At 40.2% G+C, this 21,094-nt stretch overlaps 1 protein-coding gene across 2 annotated transcripts in view; it reads left to right on the forward strand.

The window, feature by feature from the left end:
* srgap1b (SLIT-ROBO Rho GTPase activating protein 1b) overlaps positions 1 to 19,096 on the forward strand; it is a 59,414-nt gene extending 40,318 nt beyond the window's left edge. Inside the window, exons 6-21 of one of the 2 annotated variants that reach the window (XM_067426924.1) lie at positions 1,703 to 1,831; positions 3,476 to 3,697; positions 4,477 to 4,578; positions 6,754 to 6,951; positions 7,263 to 7,347; positions 7,715 to 7,911; positions 8,728 to 8,788; positions 8,911 to 8,988; positions 9,067 to 9,201; positions 9,439 to 9,544; positions 12,473 to 12,697; positions 12,789 to 12,859; positions 12,943 to 13,120; positions 14,261 to 14,395; positions 14,479 to 14,839; positions 16,741 to 19,096. In XM_067426924.1, coding sequence (XP_067283025.1) covers positions 1,703 to 1,831; positions 3,476 to 3,697; positions 4,477 to 4,578; positions 6,754 to 6,951; positions 7,263 to 7,347; positions 7,715 to 7,911; positions 8,728 to 8,788; positions 8,911 to 8,988; positions 9,067 to 9,201; positions 9,439 to 9,544; positions 12,473 to 12,697; positions 12,789 to 12,859; positions 12,943 to 13,120; positions 14,261 to 14,395; positions 14,479 to 14,839; positions 16,741 to 17,157 — 2,700 coding nt within the window. In that variant the 3' untranslated portion in view covers positions 17,158 to 19,096. Of the gene's footprint in view, positions 1 to 1,702; positions 1,832 to 3,475; positions 3,698 to 4,476; positions 4,579 to 6,753; positions 6,952 to 7,262; positions 7,348 to 7,714; positions 7,912 to 8,727; positions 8,789 to 8,910; positions 8,989 to 9,066; positions 9,202 to 9,438; positions 9,545 to 12,472; positions 12,698 to 12,788; positions 12,869 to 12,942; positions 13,121 to 14,260; positions 14,396 to 14,478; positions 14,840 to 16,740 lie in introns of both variants that reach the window. The other variant, XM_067426923.1, reaches the window with a different exon arrangement.
* The last annotated feature ends 1,998 nt before the right edge of the window (positions 19,097 to 21,094 follow it).

The following is a 21,094-nucleotide window of genomic DNA, read 5'->3' on the forward strand; positions in this document are numbered from 1 at the left end:
TTGCAAATGCAACCATTTGGTTGCAGTCTGGAGCCCTGAAAACCCCTAGCCACAGTGGCTGGTGAGCAAAAAAAAGGGATTTTTCAAGCCCTTGAATGCTGCTAAAAAGGTGCAGAGGCGAACAAACCAAGTGGGACCCCAACGCCTAATATTTTTTTAATCCAAATTTAAAGGTGTTATGAACTGGCTTTTTCATTTGTTTTACTGTTGTCTGAGGTCAACTAATGACGTCCGTGTGGTTTTTACATTCAAAAACACTAATAAGTAATAGGTTATTTTCTACTCTGGTTTTGAGGCTCTCTCCTGAACGCTGGGTTTTGATGGGCGTGCAGCACTGGAGATTTGGAAGTAAACGCTCATGGCTTGGATTGGATAAGATTTGCATATTTAATGAGCTTCAGTTCTCCTTCTCAGTTCAGTTCACATGAGGGATTGTTTTGAAAGCGGCAACCGGAATGATTCTCTCGATCACAGGGCTCGTAAACGTCTTTATCAAACAAACACAATGATTTATTTGTCATCCACCTGCGATTGATCGGAATAATATTTTTCTATTACTTGGCCCGCCCGATCAGTGGATATAAGTGTGAACCACGCGCACACACATACACACGTGCACGCATGCCCAGATCAAGAAAGGAATATTATTTCACTATTTGAGATTCAGCGGCCTGCCGACGGGCTTACGTTTTGATAGCCAGTCTGGAAAACACACAGCCCCGGGACTACTATTAGAAATAAAAAAGACGTTTTACTCACATAAGTGTGTTGCACCATTCCTGTCAGATCCGATATAGAAGGCACAACATTGTGTCTGCAAATCTAGCGCAACCTAAGAGTTGTGTACAAATGATTCCGCAGTTAAATGAATTGATTACGAACACACTTACAATGTCTTCCCCACGTGAGCTGGAACTTAATAAATAAATAAATAAATAAATGAAGTAGTATCACACATTCCTTATATTAGGATCCGAAGGAAGCTAATGCAGCAACTGTTCTTCCACAATATCTTGCTATCTCCTTCGGCATGTTTATTGTTGCTGGCTAGTATGATCTGATGAGTCGGTGGGCGGGGCTACTGAATTACACATGCTTATTATTCTGTAGATGCGTGTTTCGTCAGTCGATGACGTCAAAATGCGAACACGATCGTTTTCTGGGCCTGGTGTCTATAAAAGCTTTTCTTTGACTAACAAGGAAGTTTTCAGCTCTGAAACTTAAAAGAATATCCTCTATTACCATGACCTTTTATGTATCAAAAGCTCAACGGAAAGTTGATTTTTCAATTCATCACCCCTTTAACTAAATAAATAAACTGTTACTATATTGTCAATGTGGCACTGTACTGTTGAGGACTTGAATGTTCAGGATCCTTGCTTGATTTAATGATAATGTTGCTTTAAAAGATCTGTGGGTTTTACCAACAGTCAGGGACTTTAATTAAAGGAGCAATTACAATCGCAGAGGAGCAGACGTAAGCCAAGCCTCACTGTGAACAACACTGGCATTAGAAACAAGTTAGTCGATAGGCTGTCCTTTTATCTTCTTGCCTGGATGGAGATATAGCACTTACTCAACACTTTGCCCTTCTCTCTCTCTCTCTCTCTCTCTCTCTCTCTCTCTCTCTCTCTCTCTCTCTCTCTCTCTCTCTCTCTCCTTCAACCTCTTCTGTCTCTCTCTTTTTTTTTTCTCCCCCCAGCGCCAAGCCAAGTACTCGGAGAACAAACTGAAGGTTATGAAAGCTCGGAACGAGTATCTGTTGACTCTGGAGGCCACGAACGCTTCTCTGTTTAAATATTACATCCACGACCTGTCGCATTTGATTGACGTGAGTATCTGATTAGGGCTGCGTATATATCGCCGCTTGAACAGACTGTGAATCCACGGCAGGAAATTGCCACTGCATGAAGGGCATGGTGTTGTAGTTGAGTTTATTTGCTTTTTCACCAAGCACAGTAATGAATTATAGTACTGATTAATAATCACTAATTAAGGGAGCCTCCACTGCCTTTAATTAGAGACAAACGCACCCTGTAACAGGCAGGACGGCATGGAGATTAAGCCTTTAATTACAAGCACACATTAGCACATTCTGTAACAGGCCACATTTGGAAAGGAATACTAGCGTGCTAGTCACTGCTTACTGCACAGAATAAGGACAATTCACACTGACAAACACAGATCAACGGTGACGGTCAACTGATTACAGCACGTCACTCAGACAGACAGATTCAGATCGTTCAGTCTGCAAAATCAAGCTCCAACAGACGGCGACAGACTCCGATAGGGATATAAGGCACTGATCCGATAAAACCAGACAAGGTGTCTGTTGCCGCTTGTCAGTGCGATGTGAGTTGGCCTAAATATACTGTCCTGAAATTATTTAAAGTATAGTATATATACCATATAATATACATATACTGTATACCATTATTTCTGTCCATCTACCCACTCACCCACCCATCTAGAACCCACCCATCTAGAACCCAACCATCTATCCACTCATCCATCCACACTGTATACAAATTGTATATACCATATTAAATATTATATACCATTACAACATTATATACATACATTACTGTATTATGTCATATTATATACTGTATATGCAAGCACAGTATATTCTGCAGTATACATTGATATATACACTATATTGCAGTGATTTTGATTTATTCATCCCACTGAAAATGGTAGGTCAATTTGTGTGCATTGCATTGTGGAGTAGTCTCCCATGTAGTGTACTCCGTCCCAATTATTTCCACAACTGTAGCAGTTCATCTGAAAATCTGCAAACCATACACCTAATGCATACTACTCTATAAGATCCTATTGAGGATCTTGCACATGCACTCAATCTAGTGCACAGTGAGGCCAGGAGATTCCTCAACGGTCCGTCCCTGCTCCTCGGTTTGCTGTGTCTGTTGTTTTGCTCATTAGAGTTTGCAGCAGGCTGATCGTGGTCAGCAGTATCTGGATGATCGGAGCGCTGCGTCTCTTTGACCTTCACAGAGGTCAAACCTGCTCACACTGAGATAAAGACAGCAGGAGCATTTGTGTACGTGGGTGGCAGAGAGAGAGAGAGAGAGAGAGAGAGAGAGAGAGAGAGAGAGAGAGAGAGAGAGAGAGAGAGAGAGAGAGAGAGAGAGAGAGAGAGAGAGAGAGAGAGAGAGAGAGAGAGAGAGAGAGAGAGAGAGAGAGAGAGAGAGAGAGAGAGAGAGAGAGAGAGAGAGAGAGAGAGAGAGAGAGAGAGATTGTGCGGGGGTGGAAAGTGAGATAGAGTAAAAGCCTGAATGAAAAACCCTTCAAATTAACCCTAAGAACAGAAGCCGTGGAGATAATTTCTAGATAACCGTTTTAAGGTAATATTTTATCCATCAAAATCGGTTTTGAGTGACAGCTCTACACAAATCCACACTATTCATGTTCTTTTCTCTGTTAAAATCGATGGCGTGTGTCTGTGTTTTAACAGTGTTGTGACCTCGGCTATCATGCGGGCCTGAGCCGGGCATTACGAACCTACTTGTCAGCAGAATACAGCCTGGAAACCTCTCGGCACGAGGGCCTGGATATTTTGGAGGGGGCCGTGGAGGGGCTGGACCCCGGCAGTGACCGGCAGCGCTTTATGGAGACTCACCCTACAGCGTTCACCCCTCCTGCTCGCTTCAACTTTCAGCCACACATGGGAGACCAGGTCACACGCCACCTAGTGTCCAAACTACATATTTACATTCACACAAAAAAACATCATTAGGCTATACTATTTCTGTGGAGAAAAGGAATGATGGTTTTTACTGTCATTTTTATTCTTCTTAATTTGGCTGAACAAAAAAACTACATAATTGTTGACATTGTCCTGAGACTGATTGGGTCATGAAATGCGGTATAATTTAAATAGGAAGAGAAAATATATATATTATATTTAGGGCTGTCAAACGGTTAATCGCGAATTAATCGCATCCAAAATAAAAGTTTGTGTTTACAAAATATATGTGTGTACTGAGTATAATAATGTATATTTGAATATTTAAGAAATATTTGCATGCATATACTGTATATGTAAATGGTCTCTTAATTTTTTCCAGATATAATATTTAAATTAATTGTTTAAGCTCTTAATTTTTTCAGCACTGTATATGTGTGTATATATATATATATATATATATATATATATATATATATATATATATATATATATATATATATATATATATAACAAATACATTTTTATTATTATTATAATATAAAGTAGAAAAATTATAAATTAGGCCAACACCATAAGTGATGTGGAAAAAAATTGCTATTCGCACAAAATTCATGCCCATGATCTACTTTTTTTTTTTATCCTGCATCATAATTTCCATGTCATAGCAAATGTCCAAATAGCCAAATAATAATAAAAAGATCCAGTGATTAGTTTGTTCTGCTGAGCGGTTTCTGTAATGTATGTATTTATGCATGTTGATATTTCAGGTGAGTCAAATCTCAGCACTGCCGCAGGTGCAAGCCGAACTCCTCCTCCGATTCCAGCAGCTACAGTCGCGCCTCTCTACACTGAAGATTGAAAACGAGGAGGTGAGACACACACACACACACACGCAATTCCTTCCTCTCGAATGAGCACCTCGGCAGCTGCAGTTCCCCCACCGAGGATAAAGAATGAGATGACAGGCATACACACCTTCTCCATTTCTCCTTTCCCTTCTCTCGTTCCTTCTCTTTGTCGTCAGGCACTCTAAATGCATAGCAGCACACTCCTCCACGACCACAGACACATTTATACATATTGTTTCCATCTTCTCCGTCTCTGTTGGAGAGTGCGTGGTTGTTTATCGCTGGTTGTTGGCAGGCCAGCTGTTTCCTGCAGCTCTCAGCATGTGAAGGAGAGAGCAGAAGTGCTGATGAACGCTGGATTACTGCAGTGACTTCAGACTGTAGAGGTCTCTGTAGAGACCTAAATGTGTGATGCAAAGCTGCATTTTTAGAATCATTACTCCAGTCTTCAGTGTCACATGACCCTTCAGAAATCATATCTCATTGAATTACATTAAATCATTGAAATCTTAAAAATATGTTTTTTGAAACCATGATACTTTTTCAGTTCAAAAGAACAGCATTTATTTGAAATAATCTTTTCTTATATTATAAATGTCTTCACTGTCACTTTTGAGCAATTTAATGCAGCCTTGTTGAAGACAATATACATTTATAAAAATAAAAATCTGAATAGATTTACTAATTTTTATCTCATTATCTCACTACAATTTTTTTTTATTTTATAATTATTTTATTTATATAAAAAGTTAACCTAAATTTGGTACACTGTAAAAAAAATAAAAATAATCAGGTCTCCAATTGAAAATATTCTAGTAACTGATCACATCAAAATTTTCAGTTGGCCAAATTAAATTTTTGTGAATTGATTAATTAACAGAAATTCAATTTGGCCAACAAAAAAAATTAGATGTGATCAGTCACTAGAAGATTTTCAATTGGAGACCTGATGTTTTTTACAGTGTATAATCTAAATGAACAGTCAAAATTATTTGACAACACTAAATCAACACACTGTCCATAAAATACATCAGCTTACATGAATGTAAGGGTTTGATCAAGGAGAAAATGCTCCTTATAGTGTATGTAAAAGGTTTTGGACCCCATTCACACCTGTATTTTGTAGTTGATTAAAATGATTGTTAACACTTTAGTATGGGGAATGCATTCACTATTAACTACGACTTTTGCCACAATAAACTCCTAATTTACTGCTTTATAATAGTTAGTACGGTAATTTTTGTAGCGTGTAAAGTTTAGGTATCGAGTAGGATTAAGGATGTAGAATATGGTCATGAAGAATAAGACATTAATATGTGCTTTATAAGTACTAATAAAGAGCCAATATCCTAGTAATATGCATGCTAATAAGCAACTAGTTAATAGCACGAATTGAACCCTAGAATTGAACCCTAAAATAAAGTGTTACCAAAGAAACATGTGTTAATCATTCAGTACAATAGTATACACCGATCAAGCATAACATTATGACCTAATCGGAGGCCTCCACCTGCTTGCCATCTTCCTATAGTGCATCCTGGTGCCATGTGTTCCCCAGGTACACAGCCGGCCATCCACGTGATGACACCCTACTTCCATCTTCAAGTGTCATGGTCCAGTTCTGATACTCACACATTGGTACTTTCATTGATGGACAGGGGTCAGCATGGGCACCCTGACTGGTCTGCGGCTATGCCGCCCCATACGCAACAAACTGCGATGCTCTGTGTATTCTGACACCTTTCTATCAGAACCAGCATTAACTTCTTGAGCAGTTTGAGCTCCGGTAGCTCATCTGTTTGATCAGACCACATGGTCCAGCCTTTGCTCCCCACGTGCATCAATGAGCCTTGCCCGCCCTTGACCTTGTGGCCGGTTCTCCACTGTTCCTCTTGGAGCACTTTTGATAAATACTGACCACTGTAGACCGGGAACAGCCCACAAGAGCTGCAGTTTTGGAGATGCTCTGACCCAGTCATCTAGCCATCACAATTTGGCCCTTGTCAAACTTGCTCAAATCCTTACGCTTGGCCATTTTTCCTGCTTCTAACACATTCACTTGCTGCCTAATATATATCACCCACTAACAGGTGTCGTGATGAAGAGATAATCAGTGTTATTCACCTGTCATAATGTTATGCTTGATCTGTGTATATGGCACCAGCACTTCTATAACTCTCTATGTTCCCTCTGAAGGTGAAAAAGACGTCGGAGGCCACTCTCAGCACTATCCAGGACATGGTGAACATGGAGGACTATGACGTGTCCGAAAGCTTCCAGCACAGTCGCTCCACTGAGTCGGTCAAATCCAGCGTATCAGACACTTACCTCAGCAAACCCAGCCTGGCCAAGAGACGTGCCAACCAGCAGGAAACGGAGCTCTTCTATTTCACAGTAAATGCTGGCTCACACACAATCCCTCAGACACAGCCTGTTCGGGAAATAGAGTTTCATAAGACACAAAAAAGAGCACAGACACGGTATTAGTCCTCTTTGGATCACACTTTACAGTCGGCGATCTGTTCACACTGTCGTTTTTTAGCATTGTGACCCCCGGGTCAATGGTCTTGTTTTGGCCTAAAGCAACGTCAGGATCTTTACATAAACTTTGTTTATGGCTACTGAAGGATGACCAGGACTAATTAGATCATTAATTTCCAGTATAACTTGATTATTATTGACTGTATGCATTTGTTCGTCTGCAGAAGCTGAAGGAGTATCTGGAAGGCAGTAATCTCATCGCCAAACTACAAGCCAAACACGACATGCTGAAGAGAAGCATAGCTGAAGGTGATGTTGCACTTTTCATTATATTTATTATTCTATACTCATTGATATATTGGAATTCCTTGGCTCAAGACAAACATTACAAATAATAATAATAATAACATGTAATATGAAATTAGTAAGTGACTAGTATTAAAGAGTATGCGGTTTTACATACCGAAATAGCAAGTCATAGAAATATATTGTATTAACATTGGTCATAAAACGTGTATTTTTAGCATTCACACTAGTCAGATTTATATAAAAAAGGATCTGAATAATTGCTCACCACTTAATAATAACATAATGAATTTTATTTTAGCTTTTAATATAGGAGCTCAGTTTGTGATAACCAGTGAAATGTGGTCTAATATAATATCTCTGTCCGCAGGATACAGAGCAGACATCATGACAACCAGGTATATCTCCTCATCTATGCGTCTGACCTTCTTTAATGCCCCGTTTACATATACTGCTCTGAAACACAAGGTCCTCTTGATATTTGTAAAGGTTCTCATGACCTTTTTGAATGCTAAAACTCTCTTTTTTTCACTCAGTCGACGTCGAAACTCCCACAGCCGGCACCAGGTAAGAGCCTTTTAATGTTTAGTTTCCACCCGTACTAGCATGCAGGTTTACCTTAAAGGGTTAGTTCACCCAAAAATGACATTTCTTTCATTAATGACTCACCCCAATGTCGTTCCACGCCTGTAAGACCTCTGTTCATCCTCGAAACACAGTTTAAGATATTTTAGATTTAGTCCAAGGGCTTTCTGTCCTTTTTTAATGTAAGTGTATGCACACTATACAGTCCACGTCCAGAAGGTAATGAAAACATCCTCAAAGTAGTTAGACTCTTTTGAAGCGCCGACAATACATTTTGGTCCAAAAATACCAAAAAATACGACTTTATTCAGCATTGTCTTCTCTTCCGCGTTTGTTTTTAAACCTCAAATAAAGATTCAAACGGTCATGAATCAGCGTATTGATTCGTGATTCATATCACCAATGTCACGTGATTTCAGCATAGAATCATGACTGTTTGAATCTTTATTTGAGGAACACGGAAGAGAAGACAATGCTGAATAAAGTCGTATTTTTTGTTATTTTTGGACCAAAATGTATTGTCGACGCTTCAAAAGATCTAACTAACCAACTGATGTCTCATATGGACTACTTTGAGGATGTTTTCATTACCTTCTGGACGTGGACTGTATAGTGTGCATACACTTACATTAAAAAAGGACAGAAAGCCCTTGGACTAAATCTAAAATATCTTAAACTGTGTTTAACTGAACGGAGGTCTTACGGGTGTGGAACCACATTGGGGTGAGTCATTAATGAAAGAAATATAATTTTTGGGTGAACTAACCCTTTAACATCCATATTTCTATCTGCACACAGGATTCTGGGAAGGCCATCCCTCTGATTGTTGAAAGCTGCATTCGCTTTATTAATCTTTATGGTAAGGAGTGTGTATAATCTGGTGAATAATACAAATATTGAATGCATCAGACACACATATATGCATGCATGTCGTGATTTTTTTGTTCTTTTTTTGTTCTTTTTTTGTTCTTTTTTTGTCAGGTCTGCAACACCAGGGCATTTTCAGGGTTTCAGGGTCACAGGTGGAAGTCAATGACATCAAGAACTCTTTCGAACGAGGTTTGTGAACACCGTCAACTATGCATACACACATCTATATACCGTGGATGCACTGTTATTGTACCGACTGTTTCCCAGGCAACGACCCCTTGACTGACGAGGAGAATAACCATGACATTAACTCAGTGGCAGGTGTGCTAAAAATGTACTTCCGCAACCTGGACAACCCGCTTTTCCCCAAGGAGAAGTTCAACGATCTCATCGCCTGCGTCCGTGAGTGCACGTTTTCCCCTGCGTTCTGTTCATATATGTGCATGTATGTGAATGAAGCAGGAAGGAGGAAGGAAGGTGTGTGTGTGTGGGAGCAATGGTGGCACAAGTATTCGGGAAATGACTCGGGTTTCCTGGAGAGTTTGGACAGCTGGTGTCTTTTCATGAATCTATAAAAGAGTCCCTGCCTGTGTGAGCACATGGGACGTCTGATTGTCCTTGTTTTTGTGCGTTCGACAGGAACTGAGAGTCTGTATGAGCGTGCCCTCTCCATCCGTAAGATCTTGACCATAACACCGCGGCCAACACTAGTGGTCATGAGATACCTGTTTGCATTCCTCAACCAGTGAGTATTCACGCACACATTTATGAAGCTGTCCAACTGAGGACATGCTATCATGGAAGCTCGTTTACATCACTGAATAAAAAATAAAAAAGGTAACTCTATGTCTTGCAATTCTAAGTTCCTTTATTTCTCTCAATTCAGAATTTATAACTCACACCTCACAGAATTGCCATAAAAAGTTGAAATTACCTTTTTTTTCAATTGTATAAATATATTTTTATTAATATTTAAGGTTTTTATTTTAAGTTTACTTAAAGATTTAAAATGTCTGTAGTTTTTATTTAAAAAATTGTTTTAGTTTTTGTCATTTTAGTATTTCAGCTTAAACTAACCAACAAATTAGAACTGTTTCCTTGACAACTAGCTGAAATAAAATAACTTTCAAGCTTTTATTTTATTTACATTAGCCCTTAGTTCATTTAAAATGTGTTTTTTATGTGATTTTATTTAAAGTGGGGGTGAAACACTCAGTTTCAGTCAATCTCATGTCAATCTTGAGTACCTATAGAGTAGTATTGCATCCTTCATATCTCCGAAAAGTCTTTAGTTTTATCATATTTATAAAAGAAATATGGGCTGTACCGAGTCTTTCCGGGAAAAAAACGAGCGGCTGGAGGCGTATCGAGTGGGCGGAGCTAAAGAATGACGATCGCGAACAAAGCGGTGACGTCCTCAAGCGTGGAGGAACCCATGGCTATCGATCTCAGCTAATACAGATAATGATCCAGAATCAAATCTGAGGCTGAAATAAATTGAACAGGAGACACAGCAGCAGCAGGACGTCCGTCTCTGTGGTATGTAAGTTACTGTATTTAGTCAACATTTGTGTGTCTTAACTCGCAGTTTATGAGGACATGATTCGGTTTATGGACTATTGTATGCGACTAGACCTTAGAAGTAGCAAGCAAAACGGGTTTGCACGTCAGAGTCAGAATAGTGTAACGTTATACATAGAACAACGATGGAGTAACCTTTTGCGCATTTGAATGACGAAGCACGCGATCGTGTCGTTTACTGATGTTTACTCACGCGACGAGCCAATAGCAGACATTTGAAGCAGTTTTACTCACCGGCTGCTTCCAAAGCAGGACCGAACCTTTATCGCTGGGACCGCTCCGTCAAAAACACACTTCTTTGGTATGATTTGGTGAAGTCCTGACAGCAGTGAACGGTGGAGATCCACTTTTTTCACGACGCGACTGAAGTGATGTTGTGAAGCTTCCCGTCATTTCTGCGTTCAAATCGGGTCAAATGCAGCGCTGCCTTCCCGGAATGCTATGTGGCCGTATTAAAGTTGTTTGACGTCACCCATAGGAATAAAGTGGAGCGCGGCACGCAAAGTAAGTGTTCACGGACGACTGGATCTGCACCTGAGAGAGTGTTTATGGGCGTGCATTTCCTCTCTCACTCTAGTCACGCGGGAGAAGAGCCTGTACGGCCCATACAAGGACCTTCCGTTCTATTAACGTCAAGTCGACCCATACTCGAAAAAAACTCTCCGAAACTTGTGAGAAACCGGAAGGAGTATTTTTGACACAGAAATACTCCATCAAACGTCCAACATTAGTAGAAACTTTGACTATGTTTAGGATGGGAATCCAAGTATTTAACAGTGTAAAAAGCTCAGTATGCATGAAACAGCATTTCACCCCCCCTTTAATTATAATAACCCTGTGTGTGTGTGTGTGTGGGGGGGGGGGGGCATGTTTTTGTGACATATGAGGACGCAAATGTGTATAATGACATGGGTATGACACAGGTATCACAAGTAGAGGGTGAGGCCATGTCCCCACTTTTCAAAAGGCTTATAAATCATACAGGATTTTTTTTTTGAGAAAGTAAAAATGCAGAATGTTTCCTGTGATGGGCAGGTTTAGGGGACAGGGGCAGTGTAAGGGGGATAGAAAATACGGTTTGTACGGTATAAAACTATTACGCCAATGGAATGTCTCCATATATCACAAAAACAAACGTGTGTGTGTGTGTGGGGGGGGTGTAATCCCTACGTTATGGGGACAAAATGTCCCCACAAAGATGGCAGTGTCCGAAATCCTTGACCTTGTGGGGACATTTTTTGGTCCCCATGAGGAAAACATTTTATAAATCACACAAGAATTTTTTTTTAGAAAGTAAAAATGCAGAATGTTTCCTGTGATGGGCAGGTTTAGTGGCAGGGGCAGTGTAGGGGGTAGAAAATACGGTTTGTACAGTATAAAAACCATTACGCCTATGGAAAGTCCCCATAAAACAAGGAAACACTACGTGTGGGTGTGTGTAATATATATCTAATTTTTTTCCCATTTAATTTTTTTATGGGAATTGTGGTCATCAAACCTAAACACATACATAAACTTTACATTGATAATAACTGTATAAAATGTGATTTCAACATGATTTCATTTGCTGGTAAATAAAAAAATACTGCCACAAAACCAAAAATTACATAAGACATTTTACAGTATATCTACTCTGAATCATTTTCTTTTTTAGGATGTCTTCGGATATCCTCAAAGGAAATGTTTTGCCAGATTTTGCTGACTTGTGTTTTACAGTGTTGTCTCTAAAGTGTAGCTAAGTAAACCCACATACACACTTTTCCATCTATAGACTTAGTTTGAAATATTCATCAATATTTGCACTCGCACACTCGCACAACCCGCTCAGCTGCAAAGCTCAAGTGTCTCGCTGCCGGATAGGAGAAATGCAGCTAAACTAAACATCCTTTTTCACACCGGAAATTAAAAGCTCTCCCACCTCCGTGCCGTGAGAGACAGACAGAAGGAGGGTGGGAGCGAGTGTTGTGTAAAGGTGCAAAGAGAAAAGGTGCGATATGGAGTTTATGACTCGCTCTGATTGAGAGCGCATAATTATAGCAAGGCACTCAGGAGACAACACAATGCATCTTGGGTTTATTTCCCACATTCACAGCTTGTCCCAGTATAGTGACGAGAACATGATGGACCCTGGAAACCTGGCCATTTGCTTCGGCCCGACTTTGATGCCCACTCCAGACCTCCTGGACCAGGTTTCATGTCAGGCGCACGTCAACGAGATCATCAAGACCATCATCATTCACCATGAAACCATCTTCCCTGATACCAAAGAGCTGGAGGGACCCGTTTATGAGAAATGCATGAGCAATACTGAGTACTGGTGAGTGCTTACCTGATAAATATATATTACTATATTACTGATATGGTTTAAAGTGTACTCCAGTATATTGATCACCTTGTTACGCTCAAAGTGAAAGTCCGTACAGTGAACCCGGAGCGTTTGAGGAGGGCGAGCAGGATGGAGGGACGGAAACACAGACGAGTGAGGAGGGTAATTATAACTTGTAAGAAATACTTTCTTTTCGACTTGTTCCCAAAAATACAAAATGCAATCCTGTCTTTCAGAGGGTGAGCCTGTGGAGGCGATAGCCAAGTTTGACTACGTGGGACGTTCTGGACGGGAGCTCACCTTTAAAAAAGGCGCACCTCTGCAGCTGTTCCAGAGAGCGTCTGAGGACTGGTGGGAGGGACGACACAACGGCATCGACGGACTCATACCACACCAATACGTCACGCTGCAGGAGTGAGTTCACGCACTTCATCTACAGAGCGATGGCAACTAAATAGTTGGAAAATGTATCGTGTATGATTTTTTTTTTGTATTTGTATATGACATCCCTTACAAAAAAATACATTAGCAACCAAAGTTTCCACCAAAGATTATTGTTATGACAGTAGTTAATGTTACTAGAAGTCACCTTTATTTGAATAGTGCTTTTACAATGCAAATAGTTTCAAAGCAGTTTCCCAGTGTTAACAGAAAAATAATGCAACAGAATTTGATTTGGCTGTGCTGCTGCTCTGGAGAAAAGAGGGATGTTATTCAGCTCATTTAAATGATCATATAGTGTCAATGAGGGCAGATCAGTAATAAAGTTGAATATTTACTGTCCCCAACTGAGCAAGCCAACTTCTATAAAATCATAGTAAATTAATATGGAGCTCCTTTACAGTTTGAGAAGTCACTTATTTAATTATTATAATTTTTTTAATAGTGGTTGACTAATCTCCACTTAATTGTAATGCTCTAAAACCACAGAGAACCAACATGGTGACTCCTCTACACAATGTGAGAAGTTTTACTTTACTTTTTTATTTTACTTTTATTAAAAAATGGTATTTTATTTAATTTAATCTTGGTTTGCTTTTTTATTTTTTATTTTACTTTAATTCAAATTGTATTTTACCGTAACTTACTTTTTACTGTTTTACTTTTTTTTGTTTTACTTTATTTAAAATGTTATATTAATTTACATTACCTTACTCAATTTTTTTTTATTTGACTTTATTTTAAATATTATTTTACTTTTTTTTTCACTTTTGCTTATCTTACTTTACTTTAATTTGACTTATTTTACTTTCCTTTTTATTTTACTTTTATTTCAAATGTTACTTTATTTTTATTTTTATAGTGGCTAATTCATAACTTTTACTGCTGCATAGTGACTGCAGTTCATATTTACCACAGTTTCCTTGTAATAACAATAACTGTAATAATTATTGTATTTTATCATGGTAATTGTTTTTAATTTGAAATTCGTTCTGTTCTGTTCTGTTTATAACAAAATGGCTTGAATGTCCTTATTGAACTAAAATAAATTTTGATCAAACGAATGGCTTGATCTTAAGGTGGATGTATAAACTTATGAATGCCATATTTCAGGGATGAGGCCATGTCAGACACTCTGAGCCAGAAAGCAGACAGTGAGATGAGCACCACCCCTTCAGATGAAGTGAGCTCCAGGCGATCGCTGACGTCCCCTACTGAACCAAGAATCCCTGAGACCTTCATCAGCCGGTGAGGACACACACTCTGGGCCTCAGTCTCCTAGTCACTGTTCTCCTTGTATTTCAATCTGTCTTCCTCTTTCGTCTCTTCAGTCACCGGAAGCGGACAGAAGCCCTCCTGCGACGCGTCCCTGGTCGGCTCAGCGACGGTCACTGCCACGGCAATGGGCTGGAACGCAGCTCGCCTCCCGTAACGGTGACCGTAACGGGGCATTTCAGCCCACGGGAGCTGTTGCGTGGGAACAGCTGCGCCCTGGACAGTCCTGAGCACCACAGACGCACGGGACACAACGGCACCTCCAACGGCAACGTCACTGCCAGCATCAGCAGACACGAATCTCTGCGCCGGGAGAGAGAGCGAGAGAGTCCTCCGATACGCCAGTCACCCTCCGCACTGCACTGCGGGATACCTATTCAACGCTCCCAGACGCTGAACCCACACACTATCGCACAGGTTTGTTTATGAACACTCATGAAACTGGGTGAATCTCACAAAAACATGCTCAAATTAAAAAGATTTAATAATTAATCTTATTCTAATCCTTACATTTTAATTATTAAATCAATATGAATTAAATGTATTTTTTATGTTATTTCATATTTTTTATATTTGAATAAAATAATCAATGACAATAATAAAATGTGACAAATTATATTTAATATTATATTTTAGATATATTTATATAATATTTATATTATAAATTAGATTTCAATAATTCTGCATTAAATGTATAATCAATTTATTTTATTTTAAAAAAAATATATATAAAGTGTATATATACAGATACAAACGTTCCTGCTGGATCCTGCAGCCAATCTGGCAACCGTGAGTCAGGGAGAGGGGGAGAGGGGAAACGCTGCTCTCCTGTAATTTTAAAGTGATTGGAGTACCAGTTTTGGCCACAGACTTACATACTCTTCCTTTAATTTCTATAGTATTTATTTGGGGAAAGTTATCCTAAAATAGGATTTATTTTCTTGATGCAAATATAAACATTTTTACTAATTTCCCTTAAATTTAAAGGATGACCGTGACATGTCCATGACACGTTTTCATGAGATTCACCCAAAAATCCACACTCACACACGATCAAATGACCCAACATGTGGTGTTAGTAATACCTGTACAGTTAAAGGGGGGGTGAAACACTCAGTTTCAGTCAATCTCATGTCAATCTTGAGTACCTATAGAGTAGTATTGCATCCTTCATATCTCCGAAAAGTCTTTAGTTTTATTATATTTATAAAAGAAATATGGGCTGTACCGAGTCTTTCCGGAAAAAACCGAGCGCCTGGAGGCGTATCGAGTGGGCGGAGCTAAAGAATGACAAGCGCGCAAAGCGGTGACGTCCTCAAGCGTGGAGGAACCCATGGCTATCTCAGCTAATACAGATAATGATCCAGAATCAAATCTGAGGCTGAAATAAATTGAACAGGAGAAACGGCAAAATCAGGACGTCCGTCTCTGTGGTATGTAAGTTACTGTATTTAATGGCCTCTCCACATTTCTGTGTCTTTACTCGCAGTGTATGAGGACATGATTCGGTTTATGGACTATTGTATGCGACTAGACCTTAGAAGTAGCAAGCAAAATGGTTTTGCACGTCAGAATACTGTAACGTTATACAGAACAACAATGGAGTAACCGTTAGAGCATTTGAATGACGAAGCACGCGCTCGTGTCGTTAACTGATGTTTACTCATGCGTCCGTAGCCGACAGCACAGACATTTGAAGCAGTTTAAGTTAACTCACCGGCTGCTTCCAAAGCAGGACCTTTATCGCTGGGACCGCTCCGTCAAAAACACACTTCTTTGGTATGATTTGGTAAAGTCCTGACAGCAGTGGCGTGTAAATCCATTTTGAGACGGAACTGAAACGATGTTGTGAAGCTTCCCGTCATTTCTGCGTTCAAATCGGTTCAAATGCAGCGCTGCCTTCCCGGAATGCTGTGCTGAAGCGTTGAAGTCGCTCGACGTCACTCATAGGAATAAAGTGGAGCGCGGCGCGCCACATAAGTGTTCACGGACGACTGGATCTGCATCTGAGAGACTGTTTACAGCGTGCTCTAGTCACGCGCGCGCACCCTACCGGGAGAAGAGCCCGTACGACCCATACAAGGACCTTCCGCTCTTTTTAACGTCAAGTAGACCCATACTCGAAAAAAAACTCTCCGAAACTTGTGAGAAACCGGAAGGAGTATTTTTAACACAGAAATACTCCATCAAACGTCCAACATTAGTTTTTGAAACTTTGTCTATGTTTAGGATGGGAATCCAAGTCTTTAACAGTGTAAAAAGCTCAGTATGCATAAAACAGCATTTCACCCCCCCTTTAACACTCTCTCTCTCTCCAGGATATAGAGGAAACCATGAGTCTGGCCTTGAACGAGCTGCGTGAGCTGGAAAGGCAGAACGGGAAAACCGCGGCTCCTGACCTGGTGCTGGACACCCTGGAGCAGGTGAAGAGCAGCCCGTCTTGCCCGTCCGGCTCTACCCCCTCCAGCTTGTCCAGCCCATCAGATTCCCCGAGCCCTCTGAGCCCCATCAGCCCCCTTCCACCGCTCCCGCCGCTGCCCGGCCCTTCGTCCCGCCGCTCCAACGACCCCGTCGCCACCTTCAAGCCCGTCGCCTCGCCCCGCATGGGCGTGACGCTCCGCCCACCCGCCCTACGCCCCAAACCGCCCATTCTGCCCAAAGCCAACCCTCCGCCTTCCCAGCAGCCCCAAAATCCGCCCCCGAGCTTTGGCGGCGACAAATCCGGCACCATGTGAGCCAATGGGTCCAACCGAAGGAAACAGGGTTTAAGACTTGATGATTGCTTGAAGAACGTAAACAGGGTTAATCTCTTAATAATGACATGATTGTACGGCCGATAGCTAGTTTAAGTGCAGAACGGTCTGATAGCGTTAGTCTACGATATTATATCCATAAATGTGTTGTCAGGGTGGTGTGTGTGTGTATTCTCAAAGTGAATAGGACTTTAACGTGTCTGTGTGTAGATACATTTATGAGGAACCCATTCAGAGACAGCGGAGAGAGACTGCCTGTACAGGAAGTGCCGTTGTTGTTTTTTGGGGGAAATGTCGTTCCATTGAGATGGTGCAATGCAGTTTGAGTGCTTTGATTTGTTAGGCCTTACTTGCGTACTACCACAAGAGGGATGTGTTCGCTCCGTCGAGAACGCCATTGTTATAAGTTGCTGCTGCTTTCTTTGATGTTTCGATTCGAGTTACAGGACTACCGGTGCCTCTTGGGAAAACGGTTCTTTCACTTGTTGGAAGTTGATGGGGAATGTAATTAAGGGTTTTTTGTTTGGTTTTTCGAGCCACGCACCTAGCCTTTCCCGCAAGGAACGAGGCGACTAAAGAACACAGAATGTATTTCCATGAATGTTCCACTTTTTTCTTTTGTTTTTTTTCCACTCGAAAAATACCACACTAAGCCTTGATCACCAGATAAACCTCCCCCGTTACCGTGGAAACCAAACCCTGAAGCCTGATTGGACGACGTGGGAGGGCTAACATTCCGAGGGGGAACGTGAATTAAGCTTTAATGTAATGTCCTGCTGAACATGCAAAAGAGATTTGATTGTATCCGGGGAGGATTGCGACGACTTTCACTAGGTCTTGCCCTCCCTCAGATCGTCCGAGTTCAATTTCCACTGCTGCTCCTCTGACGGACCATAATGGTGTTCGATCCTCGATTTTCAACGTCCCCTGTGCTTCCAGTGTACGTGTGTTTGTACGATATCGTCAACGGCAGACTCTTTGAAGCACACCAACCATACATGGCTCTCCTGTGTGTGTGTATGTGGGGGGTTTTGCATGATGAATCGCGGATAGAGTAGTGCAGAGGACTAGATGATGGATAATTCATGCTTGTACATGGCAACTTAAGTGTTTGTGTGTGTGTGTGTGTGTGTGTGTGTGTGTGTGTGTGTGTGTGTGTGTGTGTGTGTGTGTGTGTGATTGTGTGTGTGTGATTGTGTGAGTGAGTTAGAAAGAGTGCACTGCACTTACAGACGAGATGTGTGTGCGTGTGTGTGTGCGTGTGTGTGCGTGTGTGTGCGTGTGTGTGTGTGAACGAGGGTGTTTAATCTGGTGTGTATATATGCATGAAGGCGAGGCGAGTTGTTTTACGAAATGAATGGCCTTGGTTCACTTTTTATACACTAACAATGATTGTTTTTCCACTTTTTTTGACTGCTGCCCTTACGTTTTTCTACCTGTTCTATTTTTTTACCAACGAGGATTTATTTCTTACTGGTGCTCTTTCATACGACCGTGTCCGCTTATCGCCGTATCCAACGCCCACCTGTTATCTTTTTACAAGCGATGTGCATATCTAAGGCCATCGCCCCACCCTCCCACACACACACAAACACACACACACACACACACACACACTGTGTTCACATGAAAGTGCCTTTCAGGATGCATGTTGAATGCAGGAGCCTGGTCTGCCAAGGGTGTGTGCTCCCGTCGCTCTCTGAAGAGTCGTTCCCCAAGTTAAATAATAATAATAATATTAATAACGCTAGAGCTCTTTCCAGATATTTAATAACCTGAACAAATAATAAATATGTACATTTAATCCATTGTGATGTCGCACTTTCATGTATAGGACTGTATTGGCATGTAGCATTAAATCATGTTCCAGTGCATTTTAAAATGTGTCGAAACTGAATGTCTTTGAAATAAAGCAAAGTTGATATGTCTCAAAAATGGTGTGTTGTACTTTTTTTGTTTTCGTATATTTCAGTTTGCAGTGCTGGAATGATATACTGAAACGTGATGGTGAGTAAACCATTGTACGTGTGATGGTCTACAATATTTACATGGATAGTGCACACACAAAAATATTGTTATACCAATGTAATTATGAATTTTGCTTCAACTTTACTTTGATGGTCCACTTTAAACACTCTACTAACTTTAAGTAACTTTGCAAATGCATGCCAAATCACTCATTAATGTGAAACTAATGAATGGGTTACTAAAATAAATTGACTTGGGAATTACTTAATCAGATTACTTTTTCAAGTAACTAATACTTGCAAAGTTCCCTAAAGTACATTTTGAGAGTAATGTAATGGATTACTTTTTCAAGTAACTAGTACTTGTAAAGTTACCTATACTTGTAAAGTACTTTGTTTAGTGTTATGCAATTGGGATTACTTTTTCAAGTAACTAGTACTTGCAAAATTACCTATAATCCGTGTTGGGAGTTACGTAATCAGATTACTTTTTCAAGTAACTAAAGTAACCTATTACTTTTAAATTATTTTTTTCAAAAATGTAATGCAAGTTACATTGTTTTTTCATTTCTTAACTGACAGCTCTCCTGTGTTGAGAGAAATCCGGAGTAAGTGCAGAGGCATTGTGTGTGAACATGATGCTTATTGTAGTTCTAGATTAAGGCTCTGTCCACACTAACATTGGTATTCTCAAAATACGAACGGTTTGGCCGTTCATCCACACACAAACGCATTATCCGGGTCACTGAAACCAAACTTTTTAAAACTCATGCCAGGGTGAAGATGAACCGGAGATTTTGCCTTGTGACGTGGGCTTTTATCTCCTTTGTTTGACGTCAGATTGTGTGCCTCTATCTCCTTTGTTTACGTGAGACGAGTCTGTGCAATGGCGGATGTAGCCAAAATATAACTGTGCTAACAGGATTTACACCACTTCTACATATTATTTCACATATTTTTTTACTTTGAATATGTCTCATTGTATTCTTCTGGTTTATGACATTAATAATAATAATAATAATAATGACGATGCTTATCACAATCTTGTTAGCCTACAGGAACCGGTAATAACTTTTTTTCAGGCGTCTGATCGGCCAACATGGCTCTCAACAGCGCTTTATAGTGTTTTTTGTTGTTGTTGTGTTTTCACGTGGAAAGTGTTTTTTTTTTTTTTTTACTTGTGTGGATGTAAAAAAAATTTAGAAGGAAAAACTACATTTATAAAAAATATCCGTGTTCATGTGGACTAGGCCTAAATGTGAACATGCATATACTCATCTCACTTGCACAAAAACAGATTCAGTATTTCTCAAACTGAATAAAAACATTTAGCCTTATAGGCCCCGGTTTCACAGACTGGGTTTCCAGACTAAAAAGCATGTTTGAGCATCTCTTTTAGGCAATAACGCAATATTTGTAATGCATTACTTTAAAAAGTAACTTTCCCCAACACTGCCTATAGTCGGTATAATGTCTGTTGGCGGAGCATCAAAATGAAGTGTTAGCTGATATTAAGCAGACAGTCTAATGATACTCTAATGAGAGTTGACATGTAGTTGCAGAGTTACTTATGCTCAGTAAAATGTCTAAAGTGGACCATCAATACTGTTACCTTGTTTTATTAAATGTAAATTAAACGTCCCTCATTTTTTTTCTTGGAATGTTAGAATCCATCAGCAAGAACCCATGTCCTGTACACGTGTGCACTAATAATAACCTATGCTTTTATTTCAGTCTTGCTGTTAAAAATGTAGGAAGATTCGAGGACCCTTTTATGGCTCACGCAGAAGTGCACATGTGGAGGACATGGTCTCTGCCTTTTAGCAAGGGATCATTTCCCATCATGCATTTCAACTCGGCTGATGCTGAAGTGAAGGTAAAATGATAGAGGTTATACATATATATCCAAAAGTCTTAGAGCACTATAGTGAAAATCATTGATTGTACATTAT

The sequence above is a fragment of the Pseudorasbora parva genome, chromosome 20, assembly GCF_024679245.1.
Source record: "Pseudorasbora parva isolate DD20220531a chromosome 20, ASM2467924v1, whole genome shotgun sequence".
NCBI classification, from domain to species: domain Eukaryota; kingdom Metazoa; phylum Chordata; class Actinopteri; order Cypriniformes; family Gobionidae; genus Pseudorasbora; species Pseudorasbora parva.